The sequence below is a fragment of the Aedes albopictus genome, chromosome 1 (assembly GCF_035046485.1).
Source record: "Aedes albopictus strain Foshan chromosome 1, AalbF5, whole genome shotgun sequence".
Lineage (NCBI taxonomy): Eukaryota > Metazoa > Arthropoda > Insecta > Diptera > Culicidae > Aedes > Aedes albopictus.
Window position 1 is genome coordinate 46,818,260 of NC_085136.1, and position 14,049 is coordinate 46,832,308.

Here is a 14,049-nt window from a genome sequence, read left to right on the forward strand (position 1 = left end):
CAGATTTCTTGGAATTTGAGACGCTGTCAGCATAGCCCCGACCATATCGATTATTGTCCTGTTGAATCTTTGGGAGACTCCATTTTGATGTCGAGTGTAAGCCACAGTCGATTCAACTTGAATCCTTTTGGGGCGCGTAAACATCTTTGAACAATACTCACGTCCCACGCTATGTCCAAAGGGAAGTATTATGAAAAGTGAATGTACCTCAATTTTTTTTTCGCTAGAACCATATTTTTGGACATCTAGTTTCAGAAAATGTGTGGTTTAAAATAATCCATCTTGGGTTTTTTTCCCATACATTTTTATATGGGACGAAATTGACCTTAAAATTTGTATGGGAAAAAAGGAAAAAAAATCACAAATGTCAAAAAAACCCAAGATGAAATATTTTAAGGTGAAACGGGACGCCGTGTTATTTTTCCTATCTTCCCTTTCTTTCTAATAATTTGCCTCGCGATTTTGAAGATGGTAATCTCGAGTTCTATCGCACTAAAGATGCTGAAAAACAATCAGCATATGCACTGCAAGTGAGCATACACAGTGATAGGTTTTTGTTGCAAAATATGAAGTAGAATCTGAGATTACCATCTTAGCAGCAACAGAGCAATGGCGAATATTTCCCCGACCGTCCCGTCCGCCCTTAAATCGCACAGATTCTGAAACTAGGGGTCCAAAGTTATAATCCTAGGAAATAACATTTGAGGTACATTCAATTTTCATAATACTTCTTTTTGGACATAGCGTGCGGCCTTGATCTACTGTCACTTTTGAAATCTCCAAGCTTGTTGCTTCGTAGTTCCGGAATTCGTTGAATACTTCGGATTTCTTTTTCAGCTTGTCCACCAATGCAAAATGTGATAAAATGGTATTGCTGCTCGGACACGTGTACCTTTGAACGGCTCCATGCATTTGACAAATACACAAGGTTCACAGAATGCTAGTTCGTTAGATTGCCTCGGCATACCGGTTACCACATACCCGCCAGGGTCTTCAAATTCACGCTTTTTAGATATCCCAATCTACGGTGCCACAGATTTGCATGTAGACGTCAAGCTCGTAGAAGTCTCCTCGTATTGAATAGATAGCGACCACTTCATTTTCTATGTTTGGTTTTTTTTTTCTCCCAAAACGTTATCTTGATTTCCGCTCTAGACAGATTCTTCACCGAAAGAGTTGCTCGCAGATCTGGTATGTACAGTACGTCATTGATAATTGACACATTCTACCGTGACGTTACAACGTTTTGACGCCTTTTCGGTCAGATTTTTCAATATAACTCGTAAATTCGATGGTAACCCCCAAATATTTTTGCATATTCGAATTCCTTGTAAAATTTCCAATAAGTTTAACCTGTTCAACGGTTAGTTTTCATAGGAAAAGTATGTTAAAAATGGAATTAGTAGCGTGACGTTACAACGTTGTATGTGTTGTAATTCTTGCCGTGCATCGAAGGGCTCTACCCCGTTAGGCCGAAAGCCGTTAGGCCGAATGCCGTTAGGCCGAATGTCGTTAGGCCGAATGCCGTTAGGCCGAAAGGGTCGTTAGGCCGAAAGGGTCGTTAGGCCGAAAGGGTCGTTAGGCCGAAAGGGTCGTTAGGCCGAAAGGGTCGTTAGACCGAAAGGGTCGTTAGGCCGAATATACCATTAGGCCGGATGGGTCGGGTCGTTAGGCCGAACTGGTCACTTGGCCAAATGGGTTGTAAGGTTAAATGGTTTGCTTTGGAAACTGGATGGTATGAAACTGTTTAATGTTTGAGGGAACGACCTTGAAATTGAATTAAATTGAGTGTGTTTACACTCATAGATTTTCGCGTTTTAAAGTCAAAATTATAGTTACACCGGGAACAAATTCAGAGTTCCGGTATGAACATGATTGACAAGATTTAGTGCAACTGAATCGGTTTCTCTAAAACTTAGCAAGAACAGCCTATGTTTAAAAGAAGGAAAAATCTTCGATGAAAAAGTTGTTGGCCGTTATGCTTATAGTGAGTATAAAAGTAATATTACGAAAAAACACCCTATGTTCAGAAGGAGGAAAAACTCTGTTGAGGGCTGTAATCCTCATAATTAGTAAAACATTAAAACTGAAGAGCAGCAGTAGACTACCGCCTTGAAACAGAACAGTTAAACTAGAAAGAGTTTAGAAGAAGAAAAATTTCAGATGAAAAAGTTGATAGCTATAATACGTTAATGAGTAAAACAGAAGAAGAAGGAACTCTGATGAAAAAGTTAATGGCTGCAATCTTTATGATGAAAAAAGAACAGCCTATTTTCAAAAGAAGGAAACATTTCCGATGAAAAATTTAATAGCTGTTATGTTCATAGTGAGTATAACTGTTAGGCTAGAAGAAAAGCCTATGTACAGAAGAAGGAAAAACTCTTGTGCAAAAAATAATGGCTGTAATACTTATAATGAGTAGAACAGTTAAACTAGAAAGAACAGCCTATTTCCAAAAGAAGGAAAAATCTCTGATGCAAAAAAAAGCTGTAATGCTCATAGTGGGTAGAACACTAAAACTAGAGAGACTATGTTTAGAAGAAGATAAAATCTCCGATGAAAGATAAGTTAAACTAGAAAGAATAGCCTATATTCAAAAGAAGGAAAAATCTCCGATGAAAAATTTAACTGCTGTAATTCTGGTAGTGAGTAGAACATTAAAACTACAAAGAACAGCCTATGTTTAAAAGAAGGACAAATCCCCGATGATAAATTTAATAGCTGAAATGCTATATTTATTCTTAACCACTTCTGCTTACAGCTTTTTTGTCCACTAGGGCACTACGTAAGCGATTCCAATCGGCAGCTGAACTCACACTTTGTACAGCGTATTCTATTTTACTTTATTGAACTGGTTGCCTTTGCGCTGTTTCCTTTTTTGTATCCTGTTCATGGTAGAATGCTAAGCACGATGATGTTGATGCTTTTAGGTTAGGTATAATAGCCTTTTTGATTTGTATTAAATTCATTTGCAAGTAGTATAATTATGTTCACAATGATTATAATTATGTTGACAATGTTACTGTATTGAATATCTTTATCCTGTCGATAGCTCTGTTTGTGCCCTTACATCATAACTTTTTGTTTCTGACTAAAAATAAGCTTTTTCAAGATGCTGTATTATAAATCTTTTCTACTTCGCCTCCCAAATTGATTTCCCCTGCAGTTACCCTATGACGTCGACTTTTCTCATGTTTATTTCGTTTTGTGCAATATAAAACGATAAAATCAGTAGACACATATAATGACAACCTATTCGGCCTAGCGACCCTTTCGGCCTAACGACCCTTTCGGCCTAACGACCCTTTCGGCCTAACGACCCTTTCGGCCTAACGGCATTCGGCCTAACGGCTTTCGGCCTAACGGCCTGCTCCCGTTCCGAACTAGATTCCGCATCAAAATCACTAAACGGGAACTTCTCGTACTAACCGTTCCGTGGAAATTTCCATAAGTGGGGTTATATTTATATACAACTACGTTGGGAGTGACTGTTGAGAAAGTTAATGTTCCATGTCCTCTGGAATCCTGGGATGGGACAAAGGTATTTTGCCACATACGTTGGCTCTCAAGCCAGCCTAACCTTTACTCGCTCTCTGAGACGATATCAAAAGGCATCTTCTGTTGCATATCTCCATCAGGGAATGAAATTAAATTTTGTACTCGGCTAGATACCATACCCATTTCACCGTGTTCCAAAAATTGTGTCAATTGGTTCAAAATTGACTGAGTTATAGCGAAAAGTTCCCAACATAGAAACTACTGCCCAAGTGGCTCGGTTCTCTATGCAGTATCATTTCGACGATGTTATCGTATTCAGCAAGCATATGAGGTCACACACAGAATCACTCAAGCTGCTCTTCAAGCAACTCAAGGGTTACGGTCCCCACGTTGAACCGGAAAAGTTCCGATTCTTCCAAACACAACTCGGTTACTTGGGACACGTAGGAAAAATAAAAATCATTGCAGCCATCCCACCCTCGTCGCCAAATTGATATGGCTGGTAACTTCCGGAACGAAAATGGTTTTCTAGTGGTTTTATCTAGACATTGCTTCTCTGTGAAGTGTAGATTGTACGACCTTAATTATCTATACTTTACAAGCGTGAGATATATTTTGATTTTATTGGAGTTAAAAAATTAAAAATCATGGATTTTTTTTTGTCGGAGTGAACTTTTTGGCCAAATTGCCGAATTAACATTAGCGAAATATTCCAAAATTTTCTATCGTCTCCCAATTTTCAAATTCAATTAAATACTGCAGCCCTTACACAAATCACGACAAAAAAAAGGATAAAAATAATCATAAAAACTGTTTGAAAGGAAAATCTTCAAAGTGTGCGTTCTGCACTAGTTTCTAGTCTGTTAATCTATTAAGGACAGACTTGTTAGAATCCCAAAATGGCCGCCACAATGGCCGACTTTGGCACCTACTCACGATTTCGAGCGCACAAATCACAAAACCAGTGCACCTGATCTTCTTATTTTAAGCTTATTACAAGAGAGCAAGAACAGAATAATAAAATTCGCTGTTGTTTGAAGCTTGCTTCTTGAGATTAGTGCGTCTGAAGTTCTGATGCACTGTTGAAGCGGGATTTTAAGACGTTTGTCCTTAACCCCTCAAAATTGTTTCTTAAAAATTTTCCCTCAAGAAATGCTTTCACGGAATTCCGGAATATCGTACACTTCATCCAGTAATTTTTTATAAGTATTTTTTTCCAGTAGCTGTTCCAGAAATCACGAAAACCTAAAATTTTATTTTTAGGAAGTCTGCTGTGAATCTTCTAGCTTTTTTTTCAAGAAAAAATCTCTTAAACATTTTTAAACATTTCATGACTGCAGGAGCTTGGAACACTAAATTGTTTGATAAATTATGGGAAGAAGGCTTTAAAAATTCTTAAAACTTTCACGCCAAGAACCTTGGGGTCGAATCCCACTCACGAGATCAACTAGCCTCGTGCTCAAAGTCTCGTTAATAAAGATAAAACAAACTTAGAACTAAAATCTCCTTTAAAAACAATAGTTGCGCCGGAATTCTTGGTCAGTTTCCTAAATCTTCAAAAAAAATTCCTAGACAGTTCGGATAAAACTCCTGGAGCATTTTTGGGCGAGAATTTGCACAGCATTTTCTCAGGAATTTTAGCAGAAATGTTCATTCATGGGTTCATTAGGTAATGGAACAATTTCACAGGCTCTTCCCAAGATTTTGATTCGTCAGACATATGAACCAGGTGTTGGTGGGATTCGTATCGAAGAAAAATCTTCGTTTCTAAATCTGCGAAATATTCAAATACAGATTTTCTAGAAAATATTCAACGAGATGTGCTACACTTTAAGCAGTTTTGTATCTATTTCTTCTTTTTCATTTTTGATTGCTAGTCGAAAGTATTATACAATAGTTGTGATGTTTTCAAAGACAAATTTGATTATACAAAAATATCGTAAAATGACTGATGTTTTCAACAATTAGCATATTGTTTTGCAATAATTGTATTACAACAGACGAGTTTAGTAGAGTTGAACACACTGTATGATTGTTTTCCTAAAACACTTAAAATATGGAAAAATAGATTTCCCTAGATAAAACATAGACCTCTATCTTGCTCCCAGACACGAATGCCACAGGAGTGCTGGGCACAGTGTTCATAATATATTATTTTGATAATAATAATCTATCCCTTTAGAATCCCAAAATCATCAGGTTTGGTATAGTAGGATATTTATTCATCGTCATGTTTTTTGTGTCCCCATACAATTTTTGAGAACTTTAGGCCCTGTGGGATCACTTTGCATTGAGTTACGAACTTCAAATTTAGGCATGATTGTTTTACCCCTTCAGCGCGCGCGCTGTTGTAAAAAGTACAACACTACCAAAAAATCTCGCTCGTCGTATACAACGCGAGCGCGGTGCAGTTCCGGTTACTTGATGGCGCGCGTCCTGAAAGGTTAAGCTAGAAGAATCATTTTGCAATATTGAAATTTTACATTTAACTTTTAATATACTGCACACTACTGCTTTGAAAGGCGTTTTAAAAACATTCAACGTATCAAGAAGTGTTTGCTGAAATTAAACATTCTAACTAAACCAGCATTGTTTCAAAACTTTAACGAACACGGTAGTTGATCTCCAATTCACGATTATTAAACAAACTTAAACGTTCGAGTACTTTGAACTCCTAAGCACACTTTGAACTTGAATACCACAACACCCATGCAACTCACCATATAACATATGTCGATGTGATAGTCTTACAAAAACTCAACAACAACAATGGTTTTGGCCTATCCTTTTCTATCTTCTACCTCGAGTGGAATACTCGTGGCGCGCAGTGGCCTGTTCTTCCTATCCCTTTCCTATCCTCTGTTCTGTTTTCTTACGTTTGCGTGTTTTCCGTTTTGTACCAACTTCCTTCCATTCCACATCACAGTATGCCAAACACCTATCGCTCATTGCAAAATTTTCCGCGCTCGTTTTTTGAATGATTCTTGTACCGCGTTCTTCTTTCTATCACCTGTACGGTTCATTGTTTCGTCGTTTGTTTGTTCTGTCCCTCATTTCCTACAATCAAAATTCCGTTCGCTATTCGATTTACCTTTTTTGTTGTACGAATCTGTGTTTTAGTTGTTTCGTTTTTTTGTTTTTTATTTAGTTTTGTTTCTTACCACTGTTTCTCTCTCTTTCCCCCGTTCTCCGTGTTTCTCTTCTTTTTGTAGGCCCGCTACTGTTCGATCTGTGCACACTCGTCCAAATACCTGCACGAGTTGCCGGTCAATGTGGTCAAACTGTTGCTCGAACTGTGGCTCGCCCTGGTGCGCCGGTTTACCATTATCAAGTGGATTCTCAAGTTGTTCCAGTGGCCGGCCCTGCTCATCTACCGCTTGATCAGTGTGCCGAGCTGCTACGATCAGTTCAATATTATGTAAATACCGTTTGTTTTTTTTTAATTTTTTATTCTATTGTTTTATATTACGTTCTATTATCCCACTCTCTCTCTCACTCTGTATTGTAACTATTCGCGGCGTAGAGAAGCGAAGAGAGAAAGATCTTTCCACACACTGACAAGCGATGGAAGGTGACAAGTGCCAAAAGCAGTTGAATGCTGATTAGTCAAAGCGAATGATGCATTTCCTAACCTATAAGTTCAAATCAATAATAGTTTTTAGAGGTTATGTTTCTTTTATGTATAATAGTAACAGGTACTTACTAACTTATTTATTGACAGTTTAGGATACGATTTTGGAGCGGAAAACTAATGTGATATTTTTATAAAGTCGTATTTTTTCGGAAACCAGTTTTACTGTAGATATACGCAAAAGACATTCGATGTATTTAAGTAGTTAGAGTCAAATTCAGCATACTAATACGTTAATGTTAAAAAGCTTGGTTGTAATCTTGCCTGAAATAGAATCTTTTGACATTTGTACAAACGTTCTTTATTTGCTGCAGCTGTCCTTTTTAGTTTGTAGAGAATTGTAAACACAGTCGAAGCCAGCAGCAGCGCATCTCTCTGTCCTTTTCTCTCTCCTGTACAAAAGCAAAGCATGCTGCGTTCGCCTGTTTGAGTGGAGACTAACCTGACTTTCTTTGCAGACTACTTCTCCTAAGCCAGATACCTTGGATCTGTCGGGAGCTAGCTCGAACAATCCATACCGGGAGCTGGTGGCGAAATATGAAGCGCTACTGGAGGTGCAGAGGAATTCGGTGACTCGGAAGCAGAGTAGTGGACCAGCTACGAATGCTTCGTCCGGGCAGCCGCAACTGCAGCAGCAGCCCATGGACGGAGCGGTTTCTCAGCATCCTCATGAAGAGCTCGGATCGGGCGATTTCAGTTCGTTGAACACCAAGTTCACGGACGAAGATGGCAGCAAGAAGGACGATCAGAGCAGCAATGGAACGAGGCGGAAGATTGGCCTCCGAACTCCGACGGACTTTTCCGAAGCGGAGACCACCAGTTCCGGGTTCTCGGACGAGATCAGTAACAAGGCAACGCAGACCGATGAAGGTCCTAGGAACTTCCTGTGCACGATTGCCGACGAGAACTGCAAATTCAGCATTTATGAGGACCAGACGGTGATCGACTCTAGGTTCCGGTTCAGCCCTTCGCATCGAGAGCTGTTCCGGGAGATCTTCACCATCCTGAAGAAGGCGGCCAATAACCGTGACGAAGGAGAACAGTTACCGTTGTTGGATGACCAGAATCCGCCAACAGCGAAGGCTGCGACGGCTCCTAAGGTACCGCCGGTGACACCGGCCAATGATGAACCCCCGAGCGAGTTTGGCGACGATACCCAGAGCGTGATTTCGTCGGCTGTTTCCGAACAGTCATTTGCCATGTCCGAGTGCATCACCAAGTCGGAGCGGAAGAAGATCGAGAAGCAGACCAAGTACGCGGAGAAGCACGGCGAGCAGGAGAACAAGCCTCCGGTAGGAGTGGCTGCGTTACCTGACGGCCGAATCTTGACGCCGTACAAGCGCCAGCCCTTGGAATATCTCAGCGTTGCCGTGGGCGTCAACAAGAAGAAGTCCCGTCGCCGTCGCAACCGTGGAGATAACCTGGATCGCTCCGACTCTCCAATTGCCCTGCCAACTCCTCCACGGGTCTACACCAGCACCGGCAAGAAAGGACGCAGTTCGTACCGCCCTTGGAACCCGAACGAACCAGTGGCAAGCCCTGCCACCGCTGCCAACTCCTCCGCTTCCACAGCTACGGTAGCTTCCGAGTGGAACGGCAACTCCATGACCATCTACAACCGCAGCGTCAACTCTCCAACCCCGAACTCTTCCTCGCAACGCAGCGGCCAAAACTTCCGCAGCTCAACCGCCAGCTGCAGCAGCAGTGCCAATCGGAACACCTCCGCCGGAAGTGCCAGCAGCAACCGGTTCGCTGACCTCACGGACGAAAACGGCGACGCCGTTGTCCAGTTCAAGCCCTCCTCCGCCAGCCAAGATCTGCACAAACTGAAGAAACTGGACCTGTCGTACGCGGAAGTTCTGCGTCGAGCCGACCACTGCAAGCATCACAGCCAGCGGCGCCAGCAGCACCATCACCAACACAAGTAGGCGGCGACGCCTCTGCACGCAGGTAAATTACTTTGAATGTGTTTGTGTCATCGTCGCCACGAAGCGGGGCAAACGGCAAAAACGGTCTTGTGTAACTTTTTTTTTTATGAGAATAATCGTGACGAGCATGTGCAAGATTAGCGTTAAGAAGCAAACTAACGACAACAAGTTTCCAACAGTTTTCATGTTCTTAAATTTTTGATATTCGGACTGGCAAGTCCTGAGAGTAAATTTGACAGAATAAAGCAAAACAACAAGCAGAACCAGTATTAAGAAATTGCTGACCCCAAAAAAACGAGGTTCGAACTACTTGACCTTCTTTACTTTCGATTGATTCGGCCTGTTGGATGGTTATAAGTTCCAACATAACCTAGTTCTTGCAAAGCCATACAGGTCGACTCGTTTTTTCTGGGTCTACTCCGTAAGGTATAAAATCGTTTTCCATTGTAGTCGTTTGACACTAAAATGACATGAAAATGATAGATGCTACTTCAGTTATTGTTATGTCTAACGACTATTATGTCAAAAGACCATTATGTCAAACAACCGTATGCCACATGGCATTATGCCAAGCGGAGTAGACCCGTTCATCTATCTTCTTACAAACAAAACGACGTAAATATTGAGATCCTGATTTAATTAGTAATATATAAACATCACACACACACAAACTATTTATCTTACAAAAAAAATGCAGTGCACGAAAGTTATAAGGTAAAAAGAAATCAGAAATCGTACGCCATATTGATTAGTTTGTTTGCGGGCGCCGGGGAGAGCCGCTCCCTCGATTTGTGACAGCAGGAGGAATTTCCTAGAAGGGACCTAAAAGCCGCGTTGGAGTAAAACCATTTATTTAGCAATTGTTAACTACCCTTAGCTTTAAATTGGCAACAAAACCACGTGTTCGCTGAACCATTATTTTATTTAGATAAAAAAAACAAAGTAGGCTTCGTTTTGGTTATTGTCGTTTATTAGTAATATTATTGCCACATCGAAGTAGGCCGATGCAAGCAGTGTCATCACCTAATCGCAGCCATCTGTCATATGTGGGCGATGCCAGTGATCGCAGTAGCCTGCGGAGATCGTTATTGCGCTTTGGTCTTATTAAAGTTCTTAGATTTTTTAAAAGTCTGATGATAGAGCATGAGTGCGATGCGAGAGAATGAGAAGACTGCGCGAACGGGAAGAGTGCCGAGCATTCGAACGTGTAAACACGATACCCAATTTAGAAGAAGATAAGAAAGCCAATCATTCAACCAACCAACTAATTATACTCACTCTTAATGCGTAAACGAAACAAAAAAAAAGACAAATGGCAAATACTTCAGTGGTTGTACTCCCGACTCCCGCAACTTAATAACAACCGAAAATCTTAAGCAAACAACACTTACTAATTCACTTACATTACAATTACAAACAAGTTCAAAACTTTCCTGATGTATGTAAACAAACAAACAAAACAATGCAGCACAGGGTTGCTTCCTAAAACACAGTGGGACATGCTGAAACGTGAAAAATAAACCAAGTCAAAGCTCAATGTAACTTATACAAACACAAACAAAGAAAAAAAAAACAGTCTCCAACCAGACGTGTGACAGCCATTCTGAACTCGGAAAAGGGACTCGGAAGCTTACGGCCCCAACAAAGTCGCAGCCGCGGTCCAGCCTCGTTTCATCGGCAAACGAACTCTAGAGAGTTCGACTTTGCTGCAGGTCCAGATTTGACCAGAGACGATCGGCCTTCCACCAATCAAGGCAATGATGTGGAAAGCAACTAACACTCAACTAACTTTAGAAGAAGAAAAAAAAACGAACGAAACGAAACGAATGGGCGCCTGAGCCAACCAACTGTAATAATGTGTAGAAATTCTGAATAAAAACAAACAGACAGAGAAAGATGTAAACAAATGTGCGAAAATGGCGAACGTAAACCGCCATGAGTTTTCTATTGGTCTAAAACTGTCCCAAATGTATCCCTCAAGAATGAATTAAGTGGGTGGGGGTCGAACCTAGCAAATAGGGCGACCTAATCAGTTTTGTCAGAAAACCATGTATTCTGGCAAGCTAAGCTGCAGTGCATTTCTTAGCATTAACTCTCGAGAAATCCACATTCAAAGAATGTGAAACTTTGAAAGGCACTGGAAGGCAGAATCTCTTGAGGATTCGCACCAGAAACCTATGAAGATTCGCCCCCAGAATCGTTTGGGAACTCTCTACAGAATCCTCTAAGAATTATGAGGATTCTCTCCAAAACTCGCTGCGGGGTCTCACCAGAATTCTCTGAAGATTCTCTGCAAAATCCCTGAAAATTCTCTCCAGAATCCCCTGAGGGTTATCTCCAGATTGCCCTGAGGATACTATCCAGCAGAATCTCCCGAGGATTCTCTCCAGAAATCCCCGAGGATTCTCTTCGGAATCCCTTAAAGATTTCCACCAGATTCCACTAAGGATTCTCTCCCGAATCCGCTGAAGATTCTTTCCAGCATCCATTGAAGATTGTCTCCAGAATGCTCTGAGAATTCTCTCTAGAATCAAATGCCGATTCCTTCCAGTATTTCCTGATGATTTTCCCAGAATCCCCTGAAGAATCTTGCCATAATTCCCTGAGGTTTCTCTCCAGAATCCCTTGAGGATTCTCTATAGAATCCTTTGAGGACTCTCTTCAAAATTTTCTGAAAAATTCTCTCCGGAATGCCCTGAAAATTTTCTTTAAAACTCTGATGATTCTCTCCTGAACGCTCTGAGGATTTTCTCCGGGGTGTCTCTGAGAATCTCTTCAAAATGCTCTGAGAGTTCTCTCCCGGAGGGCCGTGAGGATTTTGTCTTGAATGCTCTATCTAAAGATTCTCTTCAGAATGCCATGAGTATTCTTTTCACAAAATCCTGAGGATTCTCTCAGTAATGCCATGAGGATTCTCTCCAGAATCCCGTAAAGATTCTCTTCAGAAACCCTTGAGGATACTCTCCAGAATCCCCTAAGGATTCTCTCCAGAATGCACTGAGGAGTCTTTTCAAAATTCATTAACGATTTACTCCCGAATCCACTTGGGATTCTTTTCAGAATCCTCTCCGGTCTCTCTTTGGAATCCTCTCAGGATTCTCTTTGGAGTCCTCTCAGGATTCTCTCCTGAATCCGCTCACGGTTCTCTTCAGAATCCATTCAGAAGTCTCTCAAGATCTCTCTAAGGATTATCTCAAGAATCCTCTCAGTATTCTCTCCAGAATCATCTCTGGAATCTCTCCAGAAACCTCTCAGGATTCTCTCAAGGACTCTCCTAGAATTCTTTCAAGAACTCTCTCAGGATTATCTCCAGAATGCACTGAGGATTCTCTTCAAACCCACTAACGATTTACTCCACTTAGGATTCTCTCCAGAATCCACTTAGGACTTTTTTCAAAATCCTCTCGCTTTTCTCTTTGGAGTCCTCTCAGGATTCTCTCCTGAATTCGCTCAGGATTCTCTCCAAACCCGCTCAGTATTCTCTAAAGAATCATCTCAGGATTCTCTCAAGAATCCTCTCAGGATTCTCTCCAGAATCCTCTCAGTATTCTCTCAGGATTCTCTCAAGAATTCTCTCAAAATTCTCTCAAATATTCTCCCAGAATTCTCTCCATAATCCACTAAGGATTCTCTCGAGAATCCTCTCTGGATTCTCTCCAGAGTCCTATAAGGATCGTCTCATGAATCCTCTCATAATCCCCTCAGGATTCACTACAGAATCAGCTCAAGATTCTCTCCAGAGTCCTATCAGGGTTCTCTGCAAAATCCGCCCAACATTCTCCCTAGAATCTTCTCAAGATTCTTTCCAGATTTCTTCTAAATCTTCTTTTGGTTTTCTCTGTCATCCTCTCAGCAATCTCTCCAGAATCCTCTCAATATTTTCTCTAGAATTCTCTCAGGATACTTTACAGAATCCTCTCAGGGTTCTCTCCAGGATTCTCTCCAGGATTCTCTCAGGATTCTCTCCAGAATCCTCTCATTACTCACTCAAGAACTCTCTCAGGATTATCTCCAAAGTCGTCTGAGGATTCTCTCCAAAGTCCTCTCAGTATTATCTCCAGAATCCTCTCAGGATTCTCTCCGGAATCCTCTCACGATTCTCTCCGGAATCCTCTCAGGATTCTCTCCGGAATTCTCTCAGGATACTCTCCGGAATCCTCTCAGAATTCTCTCCGGAATCCTCTCAGGATTCTCTCCGGAATCCTCTCAGGATTCTCTCCGGAATCCTCTCAGGATTCTCTCCGGAATCCTCTCATCCTGTCAGGATTCTCTCCAGAATCCTGTCAGGATTCTCTCCAGAATCCTGTCAGGATTCTCTCCAGAATCCTGTCAGGATTCTCTCCAGAATCCTGTAAGGATTCTTTCCAGAATCCTTTAAGGATTCTTTCCAGAATCCTTTAAGGATTCTCTCCAGAATCCTGTCAGGATTCTCTCCAGAATCCTGTCAGGATTCTCTCCAGAATCCTGTCAGGATTCTCTCCAGAATCCTGTCAGGATTCTCTCCAGAATCCTGTCAGGATTCTCTCCAGAATCCTGTCAGGATTCTCTCCAGAATCCTGTCAGGATTCTCTCCAGAAACACAGAACAAATTTTTCAGTTGTTTCGTTCGAAAACTTTTCGCGTAATTCTCAGAGAATTCATCCAGTAGATCCTTCAATAGTTTTTCCGATAATTTTCTAGAAGTTCTACCGGCAGCCAAAAACTCCTGTAAGATTTCGTTCAGAATTTCATCGAAAACAATCTTCTAGAAGGAGTGTATGAGAGTTCTTCCAAAAATTTCCCAAAAATGTTTGAAAAGCGTCAGAGCGCCGTTGAGGGATTTCTTTCAGGAGTTACACTGAGATACCTTCTGGCACTTTCTTGGAAAATGTTTGCAAAAGTTCTTTCAGGAATATTTAAACAGTTGATTTAGATTTTCTCTGAGAATTTCAACTCGTGATTATTTAGGAAGGTTTTCCATTTTATTTAAAGTTCCTCAGATTCTTCCAACAG

The 14,049-nt window shown here is 41.2% G+C and overlaps 1 protein-coding gene across 3 annotated transcripts in view; it reads left to right on the top strand.

Moving 5' to 3' along the window:
* Positions 1-10,960, top strand: part of LOC109402678 (uncharacterized) — a 176,792-nt gene extending 165,832 nt beyond the window's left edge. For all 3 annotated transcript variants that reach the window (XM_062844456.1, XM_062844458.1, XM_062844457.1), the window contains exon 8: positions 7,588-10,960. In XM_062844456.1, the coding sequence (XP_062700440.1) occupies positions 7,588-9,057 (1,470 nt within the window). In that variant the 3' untranslated portion in view covers positions 9,058-10,960. The remainder of the gene's footprint in view (positions 1-7,587) is intronic.
* Positions 10,961-14,049: the final 3,089 nt, after the last annotated feature.